This window comes from Haliotis asinina, chromosome 2 (genome assembly GCF_037392515.1).
Source record: "Haliotis asinina isolate JCU_RB_2024 chromosome 2, JCU_Hal_asi_v2, whole genome shotgun sequence".
Lineage (NCBI taxonomy): Eukaryota > Metazoa > Mollusca > Gastropoda > Lepetellida > Haliotidae > Haliotis > Haliotis asinina.
The window spans coordinates 54,820,991-54,847,885 of NC_090281.1; the positions used below are offsets into that span (position 1 = coordinate 54,820,991).

Sequence of the window (26,895 nt, forward strand, 5' to 3'; positions counted from 1 at the left end):
GTCATCATATTGACGGAACACTGCCAATCAAACGCCAGTACAAAAGACTAAAACATAATTAACATTTAAACCATTTAATATCGTCCATGAATACCAAGCTTATGTGAATACAAAAATAGAACGATTTTCGTAAGGGAAGAAAATTACATTGAGAACAGGTTCACTTCAAACGAAACCTTTAACACGGAAGAAGATAACATATGCTGATAGCATTTGATATCATGGCAAGATGTTTGTCACCGTAATACTTAAGTAAACCGTAATACCGTAATCAAACCTTTGACACGGAAAAAGATAACATATGCTGATTATTTCAGAATATTGCATGACGATGGCAAGATGTTTGTAACCGTAATACTCACTGTAACCGAACGTGTCCTGATAGAAATACTGTAACATTTCATCTCTCTCCCCAATCAACAAATTAAATCTCAAAAAAGACATTGGGTGGGCGAGAGACGACATCTCCAGACAGCGTTTCAGGAAGAACCTTGAGGACAATGTCATTATCAGATTGAAATTTTGGCAAGGTATGAAATTGGGTACAATTACCTCACGAATGGTATTATTCATGCAGATTTGTTTTGTTCTTTTTTTTAAAAAAAAAAAAATTATTTATGTATAAACGGCTGGATTATCAAAATACTTTCGACTGAAATGTGTCGTAGTATATGGCAGACACACGTAGTGTAAAGCAGACAGGGTCATCAAGTTTAGGGAATTATCAGATTGTCTGACATGTTTAAACTAGGCGGTGTCCGTTTGGAACACATAAGGACTGCGTGCCCAGCCGTGACCGACTTCACACATGTAACATTATCCATAAACTTCAATCTTGACTAGTGAACATGTTCACCTGATTTGTGTTCAGATTTTCAACATTGCTGTGTGGAACTTATGAACTTATTTTGACAATGAAAAAAACCCACGACACACTAATAAAAGTGTATCAATTAAACAAACTTAATCATCTTTGAGGCCATCCTTCTAAAGACATCACAGTTACAATGTTATGACCATGTATGTAGCTTCCATTATTATATAAACAGTGGTATTGTATCTAGCGCCAGAGTTTCAAATACCGACCGAATTATCGAATGGGGAGTCCAGCCAGTTGAAATCACAACATGCACATCATTGTGGATGTCAAAGGGGATTACAGAGAATAGTCCCTTAGTTTTACATCACTCTCAGCATTATGTCGGCAGGGGACACCAGAAATTGGCCCCTTACACTGTACCCATGTGGGGAATCGAACCCGGATCTTGGGCGTGACGAGAAAACGGTTTAACCACTAAGCTGCCTCATCGCTGTATGTGTCAAGAAGGTAACATTATATATCCTCCTCATCTGAGGATATCTCGCGCACGTCCTCGTCCTGGACGTCCTCCTCGAGCTCCTGCAACAAGGCCTCCCCTCGCTCATCCTGTCTGTCTCCACACTCCCGAATAACCTCTCTGACATTGTCAGCAAGGTGTTTGATGGACGAGTGTTCCTTCTCAAACTGTCCCTCCTTTGCTTTTACAACTGCAGCGTTCACGTGGTCCTGCGCAAGATCAAGGACGCCCCTATATTTGAACAACACGGACTTTGCCACGTGGTAGAACATCAGTCTTCTTTTGTCCAACAGAACCGGGAGTCTGTCAATCAAAGTTAGGCAAGATTCAGCATTCTGAATATCCTCCACGCTTGGTGTGTATCCCGTTATTGTCCCAGCATCCACGCGGATTCCAAGGTAACAGAAAACCATTTTGAGATACAACATCCTCGTATAGTCCTCTCGCACATCTGGCACCTCCTCAGCGAAGTGAACATTGATGGCTTCATCGAGTCTTCTAATTATTTTCATTTTCAGTTCCGGAGTTGGATTCTTTTCAAACAGCTGCATGAGGAGGTTGACCTCAATGTATAACACCATCCCAGTGTCTTTGCACGGTTGGATAAACTCGGAATGGGACTTGGCGACGTTTAACTCTTTTAACCCATCTTCTATAGGCTTCCTAGTGGCTATGGCCGATCCCTTTCTTGATAGGTAAAGCATGCTGGATGCTAAAGGGTTAGTTGTGTAAGGAATTGTCTTTTCCATCTTAAGGAACACGTCTTCGTCGGGAACTATTCTGTTTGACACCTTTTTCCGACCGACTATCGCATCCAGTAGAGCAAATTTGATATCAGGGTTCTTTTTGTGACGTTTGGACATTGCTTTGATGAATCGTTCAAACTTCCCAACTGCACCATCATGGGACAACACTTTAAGATGATGTTGTATTCGAACTATCCTCTTCTTTTCATTGTTAACAATGTTGATACGATTTGGTTGTTTGCACACTGGACAGAGTAAACATTTATTTGATACACTTTCACGGTCAGATTGTTCGATGCTTTTTCCTTCAAGTTCACACTGCGGGGCATGTTCAAGGAGAACCGTTTTTACGGCCTCGTTGTTCCTTGTGGTATGATCTCGTGGCTCAATCCGTAATCTCTTCCCATTGGTCACATTGTCTAACTGTCTTCTCTTACGTCCGCGCGCAAAACTTCGACTTCCATCAGGAAGCAAAGACTCGTCTTCATTGGGGTCATCGGACTTTGTTCTGTTCTGTATGTCAAGTACCTTCCTTTTAATCAGTTCCGCTAAATGTGTATGGCACTCTTTGTACATCAGACCTTCAATAAATGTTGAAAATGAACACTTTTTTCGAACGAGTTCCAGGAAGTATCGTCGACATGTTCTTTTATCTCGAATACTTTCGAGTCTATCAATATTCGCTAAGTTTAAACACTTCCTCTGAAACAAGAAGTCTATCATTATTTCCCAGGGATCGAGGTCGTCCATCAGTGTCAAGTGTAGTTCTTGAAGAGCTTCCCGCTGTATGTTGTCCATGTTCACAGCCTCTTCCTCCGACTTTGAATGGTACAATGGCAAATAAACAGTACGACATCTTCTAGATCAGCCCGCCATCTTCAGATTTCAGTATGATTCGGGTCGGTCTTTAAAATGAAAGTAAGGACATATTATTCGATATACATGGCACAATTAGCATATGCTCAACAGCAAAAAGAAACCCAAGTTTCGAAAACAATGAAATCTCAAAAACGTAAGCGTTCGTGTTAATGTCTTGAGACGTTGTCTTGAGAACAAACGTTGCGCTTCTTTTGCTGTTCAGTATATATTACTGTAGGCGAGATGCGTAGCGTTAGATTTTGCACATTTCCCGTTACTCATGACATATTAGCCTGTGCTGTTCAAACAGTTTATGGTTCATATCTTAACGTACAATAGTTGCATCGTTTGGGGATATGTTCCGAAAAATCTAAACTATTTCCATCCCAACAAAGAAGATTTTCTTTCAGTTTGCCTTCTCAGAAAACAACACAAGAATGATGTGAGAGGTAGTTTTACTTAAGGACTTGTGGTTCATTTAGACACTTGCAAGAACTTCATTTTCAACTTCCATGAAAATGTAAAAGACTTGTCTTTCTTTGAACTATTGAACTGCCAATACTACAGGATTAAATTACTGAATTTTAAATAGTACAACATACATTTGCTAAACTGTATTTTAATGAAACGTGCAGTTACAAGAGAGTGTTTCTTGCCTTTGTGATAGTTGTTGCAGCATAGGTATTAGTACTCCACTGTCCAGTTGTGACAAGATAACATACACCAACCAAGGCAGCAAGTCTGAACACCTGACTTCGTTAGACGTCTTCACGTCAAACATGTTCAGTTCTAATTATAACATGAATATTTACAAGGAAATATCACCAGCAACAACACCAGAAGTAACTATAGTAGTAGTAGTAGTAGTAGTAGTAGTAGTAGTAGTAGTAGTAGCAGCAGTAGTAGTAGTAGAAGAAGAAGAAGAATCCCTCCTCAGTATGATGGGAGTTGAATGCCATATTATATCGATCTACAATGCAGAATACAGTAAACCATGTACCGGAACCAACGTCGTCCGTTGACTGTACCCCGAGGAAGTATTCGGCAGTACCCCTCCTCCGGCCTTCACTAGCTGGTGTCACTAGACAGGACTTGTCCTCATCATGCCATCATGTCCGCTTCCAAATCTTCGTGAATTCAGTTCTTACCTCCGCCATGTTTGCCACATATCACCCTCAGCCTTCCCTGAACGAAGAACAATCGAGGTGTGTTTCAGTCGGACTACAATCACATCAGTTATCAGCACAAGATAAGACAAACGCATGTGTTTTCTCCTGTAAAATTTATCTAAATTATAATGATCACATTACCCCCGTGCTTTCTTTCAATATCGGTTTCGCTGGAATTTCCATGTTTCTGTTTTTAGCGTAGTTTCTTCAGATGGTAGTCCCTTAGTTACATGACGCTCAATACGTTAATTTAGTGTGTCGTAAGCGGCGTCTCCACGCTTTGGTGGCTTTGAATGAGTGTCTCGCCTCAGTTTGCAGAGAGCGGTTGGGACCTTATGCGACATGTATCTCACAAACATGTGCCGTCTCAGTGACGAAAACTACAGAAGGATTTACAAGAGGCCAGATGTTACATGTCAAGCTAGTCATATATCCGTGATATTATTTAACACGCGTCTGACATCCAGGAAACCTGCTGGGTCCCATTCAGTGTTGATGTGAGTTTACTCATATAACCTCGTAACATGAGAGATAAAATGTTGTAATATGAAATGATTGGACGGATCTTTAAGTGTTTTGAATAATAATCTTTTCAGAGGCTGCCAACACCTTAAACTAGTACTTTTCGGTGAGTGAGTAAGCTTTTTTTCGCCGTCTTTGGCAATATTCCAGCAATGTCACGGCGGGGGACACAAAAAGTGAGCTTCAAACATTGCACCCATGTAAGAAATCGAACCCGGGTCTTAGCCTTGACGAGCGAAGGCTTTAACCACTAGGCTACCCCCACCGCCCGGGACATTTTTCGGGACAATGGCAGGCTAAACAGAAACAGTAACATATTTCCTGCAGACATATCCAACATTATCAAAATGACCTAATGGTGTTCGCACCGATGTCCTTTATACTATTATATATTAATTTTTCTATATTCCTTCATATATCAAAGTTCATATCACTCCTTTTATCAATTCTGATATAAGCGTTAACTAGTATTTACGAACAGTCAGGTGGTGTTCGGGATTCAGAGGTTTAAGGCTCTCAGTAGTGAGACCTCATTTTACAACGTGATTCCGCCCCTGTTAAACGATGTAAGCTGCGACACTGCTCAAACACTGTCCTTTCACTTGCTACATTCTGAAAATGATTGTAACAGTTAAAACATCACAAGGTGCAGCTGCTATTTTACTACTAACTATTTGGTTTACGTGGTACATATTGTCATAAAACGTCCACTTTAACAGTTATGGGTATCTGATCTTCCTTGTATATTGTATTAAATGTTTATGAAGACGCACAACAATATCCTTTTATATGCGACGAGAGGGGTGTAGGGGTGGGTAGGTGGGGGTTGGGTGTCGGCTGCCGGTCACCTCAAAACCCTCTACCCAACCCACCCGTACCACTTCCTCACGTGTTATGAAGCGTAGAACCCACAATAAGTATATTTACGTGGTTCATGAATTACGTGTTAACATTTTCAAATACTGAACAGAAAAAAACAAATAAAAAAATTAAATAAATAAATAAGTAAATAAAAAAGATTAAAACCCGCAAGTTTCGAAAAGAATGCAATCTCACAGTGTTCATGCTTTTGTCTTCTAAAACTTTACAAAAAGCCAGAGTTGCTGTTTAGTGTATTACACCAGTACCCCAAGCCCAAAAGACACAAAGACACAAACCCCATTCAGTCCGAAAGACCTCCTATGCAACACTCAGCGCTTTGTTTGTTAATAAAGTGAGTTAAGTGAGTTAAGTCCTCCACTGTACCCAGCAATATTCCAGCTATTTGGCGGCTTGTCAATAAAGTTCCGTTAACATTTCCTGTGGTCATTTTCTTGTTTTTCGCAACGACATAACGTGACACAAGTGTTGACATATCCGTGCATTGAAGAATTACCTCCCTTCTGTGTCAAGGCCTCCCAGTAAAAGGTTCGAATCCCAGATGTATAAACTGGTCGGAAGCACGCTGCACTAACCTCAAAATGAATAAGTCTATGAACATGAAGCAGAAACACGGCCACGTCAATGACAGATCTTCAAACTGGTGCTCATCATAAACTAACGGTATTTACTTCTGGCTCAGGTTCCTCAGTGCAACGCGAGCTCCTTAAGCTGAGGTGATCGGGGGTAGAGCTGTTAATTACACGCCACGTATATCTTAGCTGTCTGGAAGTGTCTGCTTCATCAACGCTGAAGGTGGGGCGATAGAAGGAGAACCCATCTTAACAAGCCTCTATACAAATATTTGCGATGTGAACTGTTCAACCTTCTTCAGCTGCACAAACTGATTTGCTTTGTGGCGTTTCATTCGATGTTTGTCAACTTTACCTACTGAGGGTAAAGTCGGAGTCGGGATACGTATGTAACTGTTCGGGCCTGCTATGTATGTGTTGTTTATGTCAGGTAACAAAAGCTGTAATCGTCGTAAGGGCGGTGGGGTAGCCTTGTGGTTAAAGAGATTGCTCGTCGTGTTGAAGACCCAGGTTCGATTCTCCACACTGGTATAGTGTGTGAAACCCGTTTCTGATGTCCCCCGCCGAGATGTTGCTGGAATATTGCTAAAAGCGGCGTAAAACCATAATCACTCACTAATTCTAATCCGGTTGGAGATCTGGTTAGGAGCCTGTTGTGGCCGTTTCCGGTGCGTAGATCGATGGTCATGCTGTCGTTCCCACGATTGTTTTGTTCAGACCCGATTATATATAGATCTTCGCCATATAGCCAGATTATTACTGAGTGAAGCGTTGAACAACAAACAAACAAATCATATCATAGTTCCTCTACAAATGAACGGCTTCACTGACAACGTAAAATACAACAAAAGTCACATGAATTACAAACCCTACTTCAAGTGTTGTAGGTTTGTTTCCTTCACTTTATTACCCGTGAAGATCCAAGTCAGAATTGATCTTCAGTAGCCCATGCTTGTCGTAAGAGGCGTCTAATGGGATCGGTTGTCCAGGTTCGCTGATTTAGTTGGCATTGTGTCATTGTATCTCGACAGCGTAGATCGATGCTCATGCTGTGGATCACTGGATTGTCTTGTTCAAACCCTATAATTCACAGACCGTCTTCGTATGAATTATCTGGAATATTGGTGAGTGCGGCGTTGGGCAACAAAGTAACCAATGTTCTGTAAGTAATTTAGAATTCAGTTAAACAGACCCTGGCGTTCTCAGAGTTTCTTTGTTATTAACGCGCACCCTGCATTTGTTCCACGATGCCTTGTGTCGACCATGTTTGGAAGACCTGACCACCTGATCTCGTTAGTCGCCTCCTCAGACATGGTTGCAGAAGACTTATTCAAGCCCGGATCATCTCGGTGCAATCGTCCAAATAAATATAATCCGGATTAATATAGTCAGGGTAAATATAATCAGATCATGAGTATGTAGTAATGACAATTTGATCCCACAAACACGAATAACACATGTCACCGTATCCTATCTGGGTAGATCGATGCTCACGATGCTTATCACAGGATTGTCTGGTCCAGGATTTACAGACCACCGCCATATATTTGAAATATTGCTGAGTGCGGGATTCAACAACAAACAAACACGCCAGACAGCACATTACCAGATAATAATGCTTATGTACGCCTGCAAGTTAATATGACTCGAATCTCGGTTCGCCCGCCTCGGTTCTTGTCAGCAAAAAATCCTAGCTGGCGAGTTTAACCGAAGTGGTACACGTTTGAGAGCATTACTCCGGGCTTCCATCCCTCATTAAGCAGACGTGATGTCATATAAAATACTGTTTAAAGCGGCGTTAATCCAAATCCAAGAAATCATTAAACGGACTGTACGTTTTTAATACGTCGACGTACAAAGACCAAAGATCTCTTGTTCCATGCATACATATTACATACATTGTCCCTGAATGAATGCAACCATGCATAAACCTGCTCAAGGGTTAAAGTTAAGTACCGATAGAAGCTCAAGACTTGTAAAAGAAATGCTGTTGAGAAGCAATGAGTTGGGGATTAATATATTCAAATTATTTCGTTTAAATCGTACATTTCAGATGACTGTATGGAATCGTTAAATATTTAACAATGTTCATTGTATGTTTAACAATATGTTATAATTAGTCTGATCGACAGCATTGTTTTCACTAATGCCTTTCATTACGGCAACAGTGAATATATAATTCAAACTTGTTCAAACACAAAACTGACCCCATAGTGTAATCCAGTGCTGAGTAAGTATGTAAGGAGATTTGTACTGTTACAAACAAAGGCTACTAATACACGATCATCCTGACTACTTGATTAGAGATCGGCGATTTCAATAATCCGCACAGGCGAAACAGGCTCCGGACTGCCAGTAGGATGAGAGTGGAAGGTTTACAGTTACTAAGCAGGTCGAACCACGCAACATGGACACGCTGACCAGTAGTTGTGGTCAAACAGTCCACGACCACAAGACATGGAAACTGTCCAGTCCTGGGGCATACTGACCCGAGATTGATAACAGTCACAATCTTGGAATTTTGGATATTTGTCAAGATCGCGTTCTACCTGTGAAGTTAAAGTATAATCTGTTTTCCAAAGTGTGAGATTTATTCCACAATTGTCCTCTGTGAAGAATGCGACAGGTGAGATACAGGTTAATTACACTTCCACACAACGTTTAAGACTTTGTTGGACTGTATCTGGAGTTAAACAGCGCTGCCAAGAAATCGACGATACCCACTGAGAACTGCTGAGGCGAAGGAATGCCTACCTGGTCCGTATAGGTGTAATTACGTCTTTGATCTGTTTCATGGGGACATACTGAAATTGTCCGTTTTCTAACGTCACAAGATAAGTTTGTAATATCGGCTTGTAGACCGGCTAGGGTAAACTGACAGTGTTTGTGTTGATGTGTTCTGCTTGTGTCCCCTGGGATCCTAAATATGAACAGCGACAGTTTTCTTTGATGTCTTGGTCAGTAATTACTTTCTTATCTTAAACTGGCCATATATACGCTATTGTTTCAAGAATAAGTTTCTGGACAGTGATTTCGAACAGTGTTCCACTGCTTGTTCTGCTTGTTTAAACGTGAAGTGGAAGTTATCACCTGCACTTGTTTGATAGTTTATTTGGCTAATTATGCAAGCGTTCTTCATAACCTGGGTTTATAGACATTGGAAGATTCAACCCTGAATAATACACCAATGGGTCGACTGTCGGTGTATTTTCAACAAGTAATACCCTTTGCAATAAATCAACCTGTGGCGGTATTTCTATGGAGGATTGATCATGCGTGACGTTTCATTAACGATACCCCAAATCGCATTACTGACGAGCTTGTAGACCCAGTGTACGAGCAGACGACAGGTGTGTGGCCAAGCGTGACTAAATTGATTCGTGGAGGAAATGATTATGTACTGGTCAGTTATGGATGGAAAAGAAGGCACAACCCCACGTTCCGATTTCTGGCAGCCGTCTGCACGTTCAGATGCCGTGCCGATGTCGTCACGGTCTGGAAGAGGTCGTCAGGAACCCGACAGAGCATCTGTTGAGTGTAATGACATGATTCAAGACTTAGGTCAACCAGCTCCGATGATGATAGACAGCTACCTTCAACGCCTGGACTCTGTCGCGAGGTCCGATGAAGAGTCGTGGGAGACAACTCAGGTTCAGAGCTTCCGGGAACCGGACACGGCAAGGGAGGGTTCCGAGTCTGTCCGAACTCCCAAACAAAAATGGCCTTCGTATCACGCCCCAGCAAATGGACTTCGGATTATCACGTGGGACGAGTTTTTAGAGACACCAGACATGTTAAATGGATATTTTGTCTTGGAGAAAAGCGGGTATATCAGTCATGATCCTTCCAAGGTGAACGTCTTCTTCCATGATGCCCGGATGATGCATTCAAATATTGGTTCTCTCTCCCCAAACGGGAAGTCATGGTAAGTAACACAAATTGTGATATAATCTACTGCTGAAAAAGAGCATGATATCATATGATGTCCATCTTTCCGCATCTCTCGACTCCCCACCGATATTCTCCCAAAAGCCATGTACAAGCATAGCCAGCCTTTCTTTTCGCATTAAGATGATGGTTAGCATTAGGTCTTTGCAACTCATTTATACCTGTCCCACGATACCATTAACAGGGAAATGTATTCAGGCTCGCTGACATTGTTGTTGTATGTCATCGCACTCCATAGGCATGGGCCGATGCTCTTGATGTCAGTCATTGGTCCAGACACGAATATTTCCAGACCTTTGTCATATAGCTGAAATCTTGCTGAGGGCCTCAGACATATACATACACATTTTTCACTGAGGGGTACCTAATAAGAGGGGAGGAAGGGTTGTGAAGTGGAAACTAAAAATTAGTGTATCTTGCGGTCCAAATCCTTGCTGTCCATAAAAGGAGATTACTGTCACTCCGGAGGTCATTTCAGAGTGTTGTGTCTATCTCGCATACTTCTAGATAGCTCGTCCATAAACCTTTATCGATTACATGCCCTGCTGATCATGTTCACAGCTAAACTTGTCATGCATCTGAAATCCTCTGAGCAAATGTTGTTGTGGTCTCTGATAATAATATGCTACTGCTTTGTCGAGATTCAAACACTAGTTTTTGAACTGCGAACATCGTGTGATAAAAGCTTGCTTATGTCCTACCAGCCCGTGTCATACAGGGGTTATCTGATCAATGTGTTGCTGGATATATCATTCTATGTTTGTTGGTTATTTTGTCCTCCTCTGTCTAAATACGTTGTTGGTAATAAACTTCTGGAACAAAACAGACACACGTAAGCTGTGTAAGTTGAATTGGGGATGTTTCAGTTGGTCTCTGTTCCTTCTGGCTCATGCTCAGGACGATCAATGCATATGAAAGTTTCAATACGGTGTATAGATCAGGATGATCTATGCTTCATATATTTAAGTTTTAGTACAGTGTGTTTCAGGATGATCTATGCTCTATATATGGATGCTTCAGGATGGTCTAGTGAGTGAGTGAGTGAGTTTAGTTTTACGCCGCATTCAGGTGTATTCCAGCTATATTGGTGGCGGTCTGTAAATAATCGAGTCTGGACCAGACAATCCAGTGCTCAACAACATGAACATCAATCTGCGCAGTAGGGAACCGATGATAAATGTCAACCAAATCAGCGAGTCTGACCACCCGATCCCGTTAGTCGCCTCTTACGACAAGCAGGGTCGCCTTTTATGGTAAGCATGAGTTGCTGAAGGCCTATTCTACCCCGGGACCTTCACGTGTCTCAGTATGGTCTATGTTTCAGAATGATTTATGCTTCATGTATGGATGTTTCAGTATGGTCTATGTTTCAGGACTGTTTACGTAGAGGAGTACCAGGAGTTGAAGACAGTCCGGCGGTGGCTGACGGAACGGATATCGGTGCTGGTGGTGACGTTACTCAACAGGAACCAGCAGCGATTGGGAGAATCAGGTGAGCTACAGCTGTCACTATCGTGAACTCCGCTAACGTGCACGGCACACATAACCAGCATCCTTCCTTATGCATCAGTATTCGACACTTTAAGTATTTGGCTACACCTACCCCCGATCTGATATGAACGGGGGTGATGGGGTAGGGTAATGGCTAACGCGTTCGCTCGTCACGCTGAAGTTTCGGCTCAATGTGTGGAGTCCATTCCTTGTGTCACCCGTCATGATATTCCTGAAATATTGCTAACAGTAGCGTAAAAACACTCACTCACGCATATCACGACAGGAGGCACCAGACATGGGTTTCAAACGTTGTACCTGGGAATGGAACCAAATTCTTCTGTGACGATTGGACGTTTCAACAAGCTGGTTACCCCATCGCCCCGATCGCCAACTAAAACTGGTCTAGGGTGTCACTATTCAAAGCGATCTTTGCGCTCAGGAGATGAAGCATATCATATATTAACATAGACCTACAACAAGCTTAGCACTTTTACGCCACCTTGTACCTTCCACGTCACTTACCCCAACAAATACCTCTTACGGTCAGTTGAAATACAGCCGAGCACCGTTGTGTCGAACTCCGATAACTCGATATCTCGGCTGTCTCAATATAATAGTGATTGTTCCGGAGAGTTACACGCCCCTACCAACACTTTCACGCAACTCAGCACCTGAGCAAATTTAGGTTATTATCAAACTCCCTTGTGTAATTTGACAACTAACTGTCAATCCTACCTTATACGGGACTAGTGTATATATATGAACTAATTATGATTGACTTAATGCTCTATAGAGCCAGGATCGAGGGGTAGTCCACAGGTCGGCCATTGTGAGACCTACACCCCGTACACCGCCAGCTCTGATATTCCCTGCAGACTGGCTCTATGTGCTGTGCTATTCTCTGTACATCTCTTCTTGTCCTTTTTCCCTTGTGAGATATCTGGAGGTTTGTGCTGATACCTACCCGCTTGAGTTTGATCTACTGACTGGGGAAAATGTTTGTTTACATTTGTGTGACGTCACTGATAGTTCAAGATTGACAAGCACTCTGTGCTATAACCACCTGATAACAGCAACTCTACCTGTAAGGAAACTGATTCCTTCAACGTTACATCTGTCAGGAGATATGGAACTCAACACCGGCCCTATTGATGGTCTAGATGAGATGAGGAGGGACATTGTGAAACAGATAAAGGCGGGTGAGGATAGATTATCTATCAAAGATGACATCAGAGATATGAAATCTGACATCCACCAGCTCAAAGAGGACATAAACAGTAGTAAACAAGAGCAGGAAGTGATAAAACTAGATGTTGAGGCTTTGAATGACAGGACAGAGGGTATCGAAAAATACTTGGAAGAATTAGACACTAAACTGGAGGAGCAAGAGCAACGTTGCAGACGAAACAATGTCGTGCTGTATAATGTGCCAGAGAACGGTCAACGAGAGACATACACGGAGAGTAAAGATAAGGTTTTAGCAGTTCTCAATAAGGCCCGGGTAGTGAGGAATCTCCCACCTTTAGTCCCGAGGGACATAGAAAGGGCACACAGACTTTCTACTAAAAGGGGGGATAAGCCTAGACCCATTATAGCTCGCATGTGTCACTGGGAGGATAAGTGGCAGTCTGTGAAAATGAGGAGTGTCTTAAAAGACCAGGGGGTAGGGATTGCTAACGATCTCACAACTTACCAACGCAAAGGGCTTCAACGACGACGCCGTGAAAAGATATTTTATCCCATCTACCAGATGTTTATATTCTCTGTGGTGGAGATTTTATTGCTCGAACTGGCACAAGTTGTGACTTTGTAGAAGATGATTTACTAGAGTACACAGAAAATCAAAAAGACTCCTATTGGGACTTTTTAACTGACGTTTTTAATCTAAGACGTTTTTCCGTTGACAGAACTCTAAACAATTTCGGTAAAACTTTATTAGAATTATCTTCTACTTTGAATATCCATATAATGAATGGGCGATGTGGCAGCAACCTAGAAACTGGAGATTTTACCTATATAGGTTATAATGGTACAAGCCTAACAGACTATATTATTTCATCATCAATACTGTTTGATTTTGTTGGTGATTTCACTATACAATCTCGTATCGAGTCAGACCATTTACCAATAACACTGTCAATAAAGACAGGTCATGTTAGATATTCTGAAGGATTTGACGAAAATCTAAATAATGCTTATAGGTTTTTCTGGGAAAATGATAAAGCAGAACGATTTAGAGAGAATCTGTTGTCAGATCAGGTTCAGTCCATACTTGATAAATCAGTTGATAGCGCATTCACAAATATTGATGACAGCATTAAATACGTCACTAATGCTCTCTGTTTTACCTGCGGAAAATATGAAAAGAAAGATTTGTACAGCAAAGAAAATATCAAACAAATGGTATGATAGGGCATGTGAGAACCTTAAAACTAAACGCTGTAAGCTGTTAAATTTAGAAAATCGAAAGATAAGAAGGCATTTGAAGAATATTATCAGATAAGAAACGAATATAATGCAGTGTGTAAACAAAAGCGACTTGATTACTTTCAAGAAAAGCGGGTGGACATAGAAAGTAGCATATCAGACTCAAAAATGTTTAGGCTGAAACTGAAAACCTTGAACACTTCTACCGTAGCAAAAAACAATATTATATCGATGATATAATACCCGAGTTAATTAAGAATTCGGCGGATGTTTTAGCACCATATTAAGAATTATTGTTCAATGTAATATTAGAAAATGGTATATTTCCAAATAGTTGGACAATCGGTATTATTGTCCCGCAGCATAAACAAGGCAGTATCAATAATCCAAACAATTACAGACGCATTACACTTTTGAGTAGTTTTAGCAAGGTTTTTACTTCTATCGTCAACAGAAGATTAGTAATATGGGGAGAGGCATTGAATAAAATAACTGAATCTCAGGCAGGATTTAGACATGGTTATACGACTACCGACAATATGTTTATATTACAAAGTTTTATACAGAGATATATTAATACCAAAGGGGGTAAACTGTGTACACTTTTTGTAGATTTCGAAAAAGCATTTGATTCAGTCGACAGACAAAAATTATGGTCTATTTTTGATACTCACGGCCTAAGTCCTAAAATGAAAAAATTGCTTCTTAATATGTACGAAAATGTCAAAGCTTGTGTGAAAAATAACAATGAATTGTCAGATTCTTTTGAACTACAACTTGGGGTAAGACAAGGCTGCATACTTAGCCCATTTTTATTCTCATTTTTCATAAATGAATTAGCAACCCAAATTTAAAGCAATTGTGAGTATGAAATACAACTGCACCCGGACCTAGTACATACATTTCTCCTGCTTTTTGCAGACGGCATCGTGCTATTTTCAAGCACCGTTGCGGGTCTGCAGAAACTCATACAAGAACTTGAGTGTTATTGTGACAAATACAAATTAACTGTAAACAGAAATAAAACGAAAGTAATAGTCTTTAAAAAGGGGGGACGTTTGTCAAAAACCGAGAAATGGTTGTATAAAGATAAAGAATTAGAATGCATTAGTTCGTGCAAATATTTGGGAATGTTCTTTAGTAATTGTTTATCCTGGACAGCTCATGTTAATTACGCTTGCTTGCAAGCACAAAAGGTCATGATAGGTATCTTTAAACAATTAAATGTACTTGGAGACATAAAAATAAGTTCATACTTCAAAATATTTGATGCCAAAATTAAGCTAATTTTATTGTATGGAGCCGAAATATGGGGTTTGAAGTATTACAGTGATATTGAACGAGTTCAGTTGAAAGCATGTAAAAGATTTCTTGGGGTTAAACCCAATACGATGAATGCAATGGTGTATGGAGAATATGGTATATACCCGATACACATATTCACAAATATCAGAGTTATAAAATACTGGTTAAAATTACTGAAGATGCCGTCTTATAGGCTACCAAAGAAATGTTACAATATGATGATGCTATTCGACAAAAATAGACATACAAATTGGGTTTCTTCTGTTAGAACTTTTCTATTTTCGAAGGGGTTTGGTTTTGCATGGGACAATCAGTGTGTTGATTCTGAAGGCAAGTTTATTTCAGAACTAACACAAAGACTAAAAGATATCTATTTGCAAGAATGGTCTGAAAAGATGTCCCTTTCCAGAAAATGTTTGTATTATAAGATGTTTAAATGTACTTTTGTCGCCGAAACGTATCTTTCGTGTCTAAACGTAAAAAAAGTATTGGATAGCGTTAAGTAGACTGAGATGTTCTTCACATGATTTACTTATCGAAAGTGGAAGATTTTAAAATGTCAAAAAAGAATACAGAACTTGCAAGCTATGTGATCTTAACCAAATAGAAGATGAATATCATTTTCTTTTAATTTGCCCAGCATATAATTCCATCAGAAAGTTGTATATTAAGAAATATTATCAAGTCCATCCAAACCTCTATAAATTCTTTGCATTGTTGAATAACACAAACCATACTATACTGCAAAACTTGTCCATGTTTACCCATTATGCTATGTTGTATAGGACAGAATATATGTCAAAACACATTGTAACCTACAGCTTTCTCTATGTATATCACGTGTGCGTGTAATTATTGATTTTGTAAATGTGTTGTACTACAAGCCTGTGGTCTTTCAGTACCAGAAATAAAATATAGAATAGTGATTGTTGTGATTGTGGGGCTGTAAAATGATACCAAATATAATGATAATTATATAATGACATGCCCTGGTCGGTAATCTCGAAGGCCGGATATCTCGATATTTGTTTCTTGGTCCCATGAATATCGAGACAACGGTGCTCGACTGTATTTCAACTGGCCGTAGAAGGTATTTGTTTGGGTAAGTGACGTGGAAGGTACAAGGCGAAAATCAAGTGTCTTGGGCGCCATGAATGAAGCTACCAAATATTTGGGTCGGCAATATGAGGTTTCAAAAAACATCTGTGTTATGTAATCAGCTGTTTCTTGGAGCAAATACTATCTATGTTTTTCAAGGGACGAAGATGAACCGTCATTGATATCGTAAAAATAATAGCACAAAAACGCATAACAAACATGAGCTGTCAGGTCTATTAGTCGGGCAGCTGAATACACAATGCAAGTACTTCTTGAGAGGGGTGAACGACTACTATGTGTTCATTCACCTCTTTAACAACAAACTTGGGGATAGCAAAACAAATGTTTCTTCACAGATAGTGTACACGTACCACACGTGATGCTTGCAGTCCGCGTGCAGCTGTTCTTATCATTAATAATTAGCAATATATGCTTTCGTTATCATCTTCATTGACAACACGAACGCCGTGCCAAGAACGACAGTTACAGCATGGTCTGTTTGCCTTTTGTGCGTTCGTTTATCCATCTATTTGATCGTCCGTCCGTCCGTTCGTCGATCTCTCCATCTATTCGTCAGTCCTCCCGTTCGGTCGGACATCATTCGGTGTCCTAAAGTAGAATAAAATTCGAGACAACGCCAGTTGCTATTTCTTTATTTATTGGCATTGTCTGAATAAGATCAGCACTTAATATGATATACTTCAAACATTCTTTGGTTTTAGAAAATGAAAATGATAAGTTGGTGCTAGCATACAAATACATAAGACAAACATGATCAGAATACATGTACGCCAAGAGAGAGGAAGAGTGCGACTGAATAATATGAAAAAACTATTTACTGTGTGAATAAGCATAAATGCAGTAAATAATTGCTGATAAGGTGAAATAAAAGTGACCATAAAAGTGTTTTAATAGAAAAAAGTCGCGAAAAGCGAGACATGAACTCAACATAACGGCGGATTGTTGTCGTTGCACCGAATGGCTCGGTTAGCAGTGCGAGGTTTCTTCGTGTTGTATGAAAAAATACTGGAAAGATACCTGTGTTGATCCTTGAAGTAGTTTTTGCAAAGTCATAGTTTCCCATCAGTAAACATTTCAAAATTCTGTCACTGAGGAGAAAATATCGCTTTTCTGAACTTACAAATCTCAGTCCTTCACACTATAGTATATAATTACTTCCACTAAACCTTGAAGGCAAAATGGCGGTGACTCTTAATGGATCACGACACTTGTACAAACACACCGGGTGTTCCCTAAAGAGCTACTTTTAAACCCTGTCATTCAAAAGGGACTTATCAAGATCTTTTACAGTTATGAAACTTAACAGTTTAGTAGCATGAAGTCATTATTTTCACCGCTTATAAAATAGGTAACGCTTAGTGCTATACCGCCGATTTTTGTCCAACAATATAACTCTTTGCACATAGATTAGTCCGATTAAATACTTGAGCTAATCCACCTAAGACCCAATGACTTTAGTCAAGTCAAACATTAAGTAGTTTATTGTAGGTTTTTCTCGGTTACACGGATTCCGACTCAAAAGAAAGGTTTTGAGATAAGTTCTGATATACCTCATGGCGCCAACTGGCCAGTGAACCATTTCTAATCAACATCCAATAACTCCGCGGACTTCTGATTCAGAAACTGTATGCACAGCGTGTTATTGTTATAATCGCATCAGCGATTTATAATAATACATAACTGTTTAATCCCCAATTCAACGTTTATTTGCTTTAGGCGGACATGTCATTCTTGCATAAAGATATGATAATTATTCAAGAACACCGCCATTGTTCTACATGAGTATGTACGCCGTCCTTTCTGAACTGAACAATAAACTGTAGTTTTAAGTGGCACGGCGGTGGAAATGCATTACTATAGACACAGCACTGAGTTGAATATTGGAACACGCATATCATGGACAAATGTGGGTGAGTATAGTTTTGCGCCGCTTTAACAATATGACAGCAATATGACGGCGTGAACACCAGAAAGGTTATACATGTGGGGAATCGAACGTTCTTCGGCGTCGTCGGGGGTGATGGAATGGATGGTTAACTAGGCCCATTGATATGGCTGATACGTGGCGTCATCACCGACCTCGGAACGTCCCTCGTCAGGGTCATTCAGTACGTGTGTACATACTAGGGTTACTGACAGTAATCCGTTGACAACACCCCAGAAACCCGACCTCTCACAATCTTCGGCTCCTGGCAGGACTAGGGGATGTCTCCACACATCAGACGGTGACATCTTACTATTGATTGTTCTAATACATTCTGGTTTGACTGCAGCGTGCTGCCTGCTGGCGATCGACCCGAGTTTCACCTCCATCAATGAAACGATCAACGCGGCCATGGAGACAGCAGTGGAGTCCTTCCTCAGACAGAGGCAGTTCTGTCTCTTTGTACGTACACATTTGACATTTCTTTATTTCTTTCTTCCTCACTCGATCTTTCTTGCTTTCTCCATTTCTCTCTTACTTTCTTGTTGAAACAAATAACCCTGTTCATACCCAACACTCAATAACATTCCAGCCATGTGACAATTACCAACAGATGATAGAACTGTGAAAAAACAGTCCACTGATTGATAAGCAATGGTCCACGGGTAAGATGAACCACGTCCTAAAGACTGACCACCCTATTCATTCAATCGACCAGCAAGTTGACCAGTAGACCAAGTCTAACCAAGAAAGCCTGGGGGCACTTGATATAAATTTCACATTGTGGGTAATACAAGACACTGTTATGGATGACAACTTCTTTAATTCTTAGAATTCTTAGAATTAAAGAAGTTGTTATCCATAACAGTGTCTTGTATTACCTCACCAACTTCTAAATGCCTTTGAAGAATTTCTTCACATTGTGGGGTTTACTGGATCTTGGGCGGTCTGACTCATTCTAAATAAAACTGTGTAAACCTTGGAGCTTTCGGAAATCCCCTAAATTAAAAAAAAGAAATTATTTCTTTATAAGTATAGTACATTGTTGAGGCCTACGTAATGGTCTTGCAATCCTGAACAGAAACCCGTTTCTATTATTCCTGTAACCTTTACGATGGTAAGCTCCTCGGATCATAATCTCTTTGAGCCGCCATATGGCTGGAATATTGCTGGGTGCGGCGTAAAACTAAACTCACTCAGAATCTCTTAGGCCTTTCTTCAATAGACAGAACCAGCAATCCTGAACAAAGCGGCGTTAAAGCGAACGCTCCGATTATATAATTATGTATTTGCTTCCTCCTACAAGCAAATTAGATAGTCAAGTGGTTAACGCTTTTGCGTGTCACACGGAAGACACGGGTTCTATTCCCCACATGAGCACAGTGTGTGAAGCCCATGATGTCTGATGTCCCCGTCGTAACTTTGCGGGAATATTGTAAAAAGCGACGCTCACTCACTCACTCACTCACTCACTCACTCACTCACTCACTCACTCACTCACTCACTCACTCACTCACTCACTCACTCACTCACTCACTCACTCAGGACACTAGTACATCCCACCTTTACTTCTGCAGCTCGACTTCAACTCGACCGTGAAGCAATGGTGCCGCAATGCTCTGCACATGGAGTGTGAGGCTCAGGGGGCCAAGATTGTCATCACTAATGGCGACGAGCCTCCCGACTTCTCCGACACTGGGGGGAATGTCTGCTGCCGATACATGTGCATGCCATTTAGGTACCTCCAGGGTAAGCTGTATCAGGTGAGTGTCTACACATACTCCGTCAGCTGTTTGCTATTGTTTATGAACTCTTTTCTAAACTGACTAATTCATGTTGTCAGGTATCATATAGATATCCTATTTAAAAACCGATGAGATGAAAAATACATTTCTGTTTCACAAATGTATGTGTTTGGATACTGCAGTATGAATCTTGAATTATGCAAAGTGTGCATTTTTCTTTACTTCTGTGGCTAATAAACACTTACTAACATTGACTTCAGTTCAAATATATGAATTCATCCCCTACATTTGCTGTTTATCAAATTTTTGTGATATCGGTCAGCGCAATAATTAAAAATATTTATGAAAGTAATCCACTGTTGAACGTGTCCTAATCCTTTAAGATTAATGAATGTGAAAAATGCTTGTTTCTCCGATCAAAAGGAGTGATCTCTTTATTTAAATTCTGTAAAACGTGTATGAATTATATATACATAGGCGGTGGGGTAGCCTAGTGGTTATCGCGTGTTCGTCGTACCGGAGACCCAGGTTTGATTCCCCACATGGGTACAATTCGTGAAGCCCATTTCTGGTATCCCCGCTGTGATATTGCTGTAATATGGCTGAAAACTGGTAAACCTGGGGCGTAAAGAACAAAGTAACAGACTACTGTCAATGATTTGTGACTGAGTGAGTTTAGTTTTACACCGCATTCAGCAATAATCTTGCTGTTTGGCGGCGGTTTGTAAATAATCGAGTCTGGACCAGACAATCCAGCGATCAACAACATGAGCATCGATCTGCGTAGTTGGGAACCGGTGACATATGTCAACCAAGTCAGCGAACCTGACCAGCCGATCTCGTTAGTCGCCTCTTACGACAAGCATAGTTGCCTTTCATGGCTAGTCAATGATTCGTAAATCTTGATACATTTGTATACCACCCCAGCAACGAGGCATGAATAAACTCACCTCAATGTATTCGTTAGTACGTCTTTGTCGATCTAGCTCTTCAGATAGAATAGGACATGTTGTAACAAACGATGTACAGTGGATTGCTGACACAATGTGACGAGTATACTTGGTTGATAATGCCATGCTTACACTGTTGTTGTTTACATGTGTACATTGGAACATCTCTAGGTGAAGAGACGCTCCACGTACGATGACACTGAGGTGGTGTTTGATGAACAGATCATGTTGTGTACAGCCAACAAAAAGTTACAGTCGTATGCAGGTGAGCAATAACTGCATCTACACCATGCATTCCCCTAAATGTTACATCATCCATTCCGCTAGACGTTACACTATGCATCCCGCTAGATGTCACACCATGCATCCCGCTAGACGTTACACTATGCATCCCGCTAGATGTCACACCATGCATCCCGCTAGACGTTACACTATGCATCCCGCTAGATGTCACACCATGCATCCCGCTAGACGTTACACTATGCATCCCGCTAGATGTCACACCATGCATTCCGCTAGATGTTACACTATGCATCCCGCTAGATGTCACACCATGCATTCCGCTAGACGTTACACTATGCATCCCGCTAGATGTCACACCATGCATTCCGCTAGACGTTACACTATGCATCCCGCTAGATGTCACACCATGCATTCCGCTAGACGTTACACTGTGCATCCCGCTAGATGTCACATCATGCATTCCGCTAGACGTTACACTGTGCATCCCGCTAGATGTCACACCATGCATTCCGCTAGACGTTACACTGTGCATCCCGCTAGATGTCACACCATGCATTCCGCTAGACGTTACACTGTGCATCCCGCTAGATGTCACACCATGCATTCCGCTAGACGTTACACTGTGCATCCCGCTAGATGTCACACCATGCATTCCGCTAGACGTTACACTGTGCATCCCGCTAGATGTCACACCATGCATTCCGCTAGACGTTACACTATGCATCCCGCTAGATGTCACACCATGCATTCCGCTAGACGTTACACTGTGCATCCCGCTAGATGTCACACCATGCATTCCGCTAGACGTTACACTGTGCATCCCGCTAGATGTCACACCATGCATTCCGCTAGACGTTACACTATGCATCCCGCTAGATGTCACACCATGCATTCCGCTAGACGTTACACTATGCATCCCGCTAGATGTCACACCATCTATTGCGCTAGATGTTACACTATGCATCCCGCTAGATGTCACACCATGCATTCCGCTAGACGTTACACTATGCATCCCGCTAGATGTCACACCATGCATTCCGCTAGACGTTACACTGTGCATCCCGCTAGATGTCACACCATGCATTCCGCTAGACGTTACACTATGCATCCCGCTAGATGTCACACCATGCATTCCGCTAGACGTTACACTATGCATCCCGCTAGATGTTACACCATCTATTGCGCTAGATGTTACACTATGCATCCCGCTAGATGTCACACTGTGCATCCCGCTAGACGTTACACTGTGCATCCCGCTAGATGTCACACCATCTATTGCGCTAGATGTTACACTATGCATCCCGCTAGATGTCACACTATGCATCCCGCTAGACGTTACACTATGCATCCCGCTAGATGTCACACCATGCATTCCGCTAGACGTTACACTATGCATCCCGCTAGATGTCACATCATGCATTCCGCTAGACGTTACACTATGCATCCCGCTAGATGTCACACCGTGCATTCCGCTAGACGTTACACTGTGCATCCCGCTAGATGTCACACCATGCATTCCGCTAGACGTTACACTGTGCATCCCGCTAGATGTCACACCATGCATCCCGCTAGACGTTACACTATGCATCCCGCTAGATGTCACACCATGCATTCCGCTAGACGTTACACTATGCATCCCGCTAGATGTCACACCATCTATTGCGCTAGATGTTACACTATAAGGACATGGCTTCATATACCCTCGATGTGTGTTTATGTTCCATGAGTCCGAAGGGCCAGTGAACAACGTATTTATCTTACCGAACATCTCAATGTGAATTCTGAACTGTTTGAAGCACGGGTATTGGATCATAATAAGGAGTACCTGAGTTAGGCAACAGCCCAAACAATACTAACACGAAGTACTAAACGAATTCCAACAGTTCGGCATTTCTAGCGGGTAACATAGAAAATGTTACTTGCTTGTGAGCGGGGTACATTGATTGACTCAGCCAATCAGAATACGACATTAAGTTTATGCGCGAGGTAAGATAACAGCCGTTACAGTGTGCATTCTGAGGATGTTACAGTTTGAACGTTTGGTTTGGTTGAGAATGGAGATAACTGGTCAAAGGGAGAGAACTCTCGTTCTTAAAAAATCGAGATGCGTTGCCCGAAATGTTTGACCTAGGTTTGATTTTGCTAGCCCAAGGCAACATGAAGTTTTGGATCTGTTAGAACTAGAGCCTCTTTACTGTAACGATTTGACACGTTTTATGACAATGATAGCTAAATTAGGTGGCAAACATTTCTTATTGGTAAAGTGTGAATCCCCCAACAGCAGTAAGTGGAACTGTTTATTGCCACCAAGAGACGTTAAGTAGGTCAATATATTCTGCTGATGTATTTCACATAAATTGACACCACCTCTGTGGTCACGTGAATCGTGTGTCTGTCTGGATAGCGGAAGCTCGAGGTTCGACCCCCAAGCACACCGGGGTTTTGTTGTTACCTTGCAGGGGGGCTCGTCATTCAGGAGCCATTTAAGTCAGTATACTGCCAGTAGTGTAAAACCGGCATTGGTCAAGATTAGCACAATCAGGACACAAACACAAACAAATCGCTGTAGAAAGTGTTTGGTTTGATTGTTGTTTAACGCCACGCTCAACAATATTAAAGCTTTATGGCGGCGGTCTGCAAAAGTCGAGTCTGTACAAGACAACCCAGTGATCAACATCATGAGCATCTAACACAGTTAACATATGTGAACCAAGTCAGTGAACATGACCACCCGTTCCCGTTACTCGCCTCTAACATCAAGCATAGTCGCCCTTTGTGGCAAGCATGGGTTGCTGAAGACCAATTCTACCCCGAATCTTCACGGGTCGTATTGGGCTATAATGAATGGAGCTCGCCCGTAGATTTAATCCCAGTCTACATATATGTAACTGGTTTGTTGTCACTATTGTATATCAGGCTTACTCTTGTTTTTCAGAGAAAGCGTTGTCGACAGCCCCTGCTCCGTCAGGCCGTCGAGTGAAGAAGAAAAACACCGTCACGTTCACGACGTCGACACAAACGGCCACCGACACCAAGGACAACAAACAAGACAACGGCGACTGTGGTGTCATAGATCTTGAGGATACAGAACGAGGCGGCGAAGACGAAACTGTGACGTCATACAGAGAGACAACTGCGCAAGACCGTGTTTTCAAGGATAAGGACAGAGCATGTCTTTCGTCATCTGGTCCAGACTGTGAAATCTCGCGCGAGAAAACGATCGACAAGCCAACTCATTCCATTGCGGGTGATAAAATAGTAAATTACAAACTCAACAATAAACGAAATAGGACAGAGAAGAGAACCATTTCGACAGCAATCTCAGAGGAGCCAAAGCCGGAAGTGCAGAGGGAGACAACTGATACTGTCGACGAAAGTTCGAGATTCGAGTCAACGCCGGGGCCACACGATCCTAAAATGGACATAAAAGCGGACGTGCATTGTGATAGCACATTAGAACATCCTAATGTTGAAGACGAGGTGAAGATCAATTACACCAAGACTAAATTTAGCAATCTGAAAGATATTGAAACTGTTATTGAACCACCGCAAGAAGAGGCTGTGCGTACATCCATTCAGATGCTGAAATTAGGCAACTTCACTTCCGAGTTGCCTCCGAGAAATAACGCCCAGTTTAGCATTGATGTGTTTGACCAAAATTCCAACGAAACTGTGAAAGCGGAGCAATCCAAAACTGAACCTGTCATTTCCGTTGCTAAGCAACAGAAAAGAATAGACAAAATGTTGAAAGATATAATGGGTCCGGTCTCGGATCGGGTTAAGAAGCCTCCCAGAAAAAATAAACCCAAGAATGGCGTCATAAACAAAGGTTTTCTGGACGATAGCAAGGACACGAAACCCCCATCAGGAGACCAAGTGAGACCTCTGACCTCAGACGGATGTCCCTTTGCCAGGAGAGACGGTTATTCCACGCTACCGCTGACGAAGGTCAACGGCGGAAGGTCAACAGCCAAATCCGCAGAGTTCCAGTCAAACAACGGCGGCGATTTTACAACATTAGTTCAACCAATCAGTGCCAAAAGGGCTACGAAGATAAGGAAGAAGTTCATGGAGAAGGAAGAAGAGAAGTTATTTACACCAAGGATGCTACTGGAGAAGGATCGGAACTGCTTCTCTGACCTTGAACCGGTTGAGGACTTCACCGACGTCGAGGGTCACGCCGCTTCAGATAGAGAAGGCGCTTTGTCTCCCAGGATCATTAGTGTAAAGAGGACAGACAAAACAGTATCTATGGACAGTGTCAGGACGCACACGGATACTGAATTAGAACTTACAGATTGTGACACGGAAGATATGAGTGTTTCCGAGAGTGATACTAAAGCGCATGCGCGTAAAACTAGGTCAAACAAACGGCCAGACCGAGGTCAGAAAGGACAATACGACTCCCGCCGGAAGTACCTCGCTTTGAATAGTCTGAGAAGAAAAACCAAAGCAAAGGCCTTAAATGCGGAAATACGTAACCGAATCAGACTGGCTCAGTCTTGATGATACTTAAACCATGTACAAAACAGAGGGTGAAAGAAAGTTTACATGAGTGATTATAACCCATTACAAACGATACCAAATCTTCACTTCACCAATCGTTGAAATACGGTTGTCATGAGTTGAAATGATCAGTGTCCAAAACATCATTATTGAATGATCATTTCATACAGGTTTCACCTTTAGCAAACATCAAAAATTGATGTATGCTCTCTTTTGCGCGGTGGTATATATTATGTCTTGTCAATCATTCATGAGATATCATTATTTATTTGTACAGATTCAGGTATTCCCAGGTGGGTGTTTCTCATCAGCCAAAGAACAAGCTAACTTATTTTGATATTTATCTATTGTATTATTTATCATTCCATTAAAATCTTATCAGCATTTTATGAATATATAAATATTTGTTAATTCTTCTTTTGCATGGGCAGTGGAGCGAGTGGCCTCCCCTTAACGTGTCAGGATACGCTGTGACGGGTTTGAATCCTAGACTTAACACGATTGCAGGCACCGAAATCCAGAGTGTTGAACGCGTTTTGGTATTCCCGAACACGCAGTGACATAACATGGAAAGAAAACGTTTCACGCCATGATGTCGTCTCCAGCATGAGGTATTAAAACACGTCATCCCGTTCCAATTCCATTAGTACCTTTTGTATGTTACGTTGAGGATTTGGGCGTCATCTGGAAACAGTTAAGGGTAGAAGCCATTACTGTATAAAGATCGCGTGTACAATGTGTATGTGCGGATTTACGCAAATTGTACTGTCGGCCAAACACCGCAGTCTCGAAGTCATAAAGAGGAAGTGCATCAGAAAAATATTAACTGTCTTGCAATTAACCGAGCATTCTACGTTTCAAGGCACAATATCACGTTTTTCGGCAATAGTTTGGTCTATGATATATATACTGGGGCATATGCACTCACTTCAGCTTCCTATTGGTACAATAAAAGACATATTGCCCTTAACAACCTGCCTGAAAACGATAATTGAAACTCCGAGGCGAACAGCTTCCAAACAGATAACACTGACCATAGATGGAATGTAAACGAATGCACCGAAAACTGTCACACACGGTGTTGTCGGGTGTATGCCGAACTGGCCTCTATCACAAGTTCTCTTCCCAACCAACAAACCATATACTAAGAA

General features: G+C 41.6%; 2 protein-coding genes across 3 annotated transcripts; one reads left to right on the forward strand and one right to left on the reverse strand.

Moving 5' to 3' along the window:
• Nucleotides 1–603: 603 nt before the first annotated feature.
• On the reverse strand, nt 604–4,352 carry LOC137272706 (uncharacterized). 2 transcript variants are annotated; one of them, XM_067805088.1, is made up of 3 exons: nt 4,252–4,352; nt 3,942–4,126; nt 604–2,988 (listed from the first exon to the last, which is right to left on the reverse strand). In XM_067805088.1, exon 3 carries the CDS (start codon nt 2,879–2,881, stop codon nt 1,334–1,336), a length of 1,548 nt encoding a protein of 515 aa, XP_067661189.1. In that variant the 5' UTR covers nt 2,882–2,988; nt 3,942–4,126; nt 4,252–4,352; the 3' UTR covers nt 604–1,333. The 2 variants fall into 2 exon arrangements, with proteins under 2 accessions (XP_067661189.1, XP_067661190.1); XM_067805089.1 differs by lacking the exon at nt 4,252–4,352 and having other exon boundaries at nt 3,942–4,235.
• Nucleotides 4,353–9,493: 5,141 nt separating this feature from the next.
• Nucleotides 9,494–26,133, forward strand: LOC137271888 (uncharacterized). The gene is made up of 6 exons (XM_067804275.1): nt 9,494–10,008; nt 11,405–11,523; nt 18,650–18,762; nt 19,878–20,063; nt 21,167–21,260; nt 24,174–26,133. The coding sequence occupies exons 1-6, from the start codon at nt 9,494–9,496 to the stop codon at nt 25,742–25,744; spliced, it is 2,598 nt and encodes an 865-aa protein (XP_067660376.1). The 3' UTR covers nt 25,745–26,133.
• The last annotated feature ends 762 nt before the right edge of the window (nt 26,134–26,895 follow it).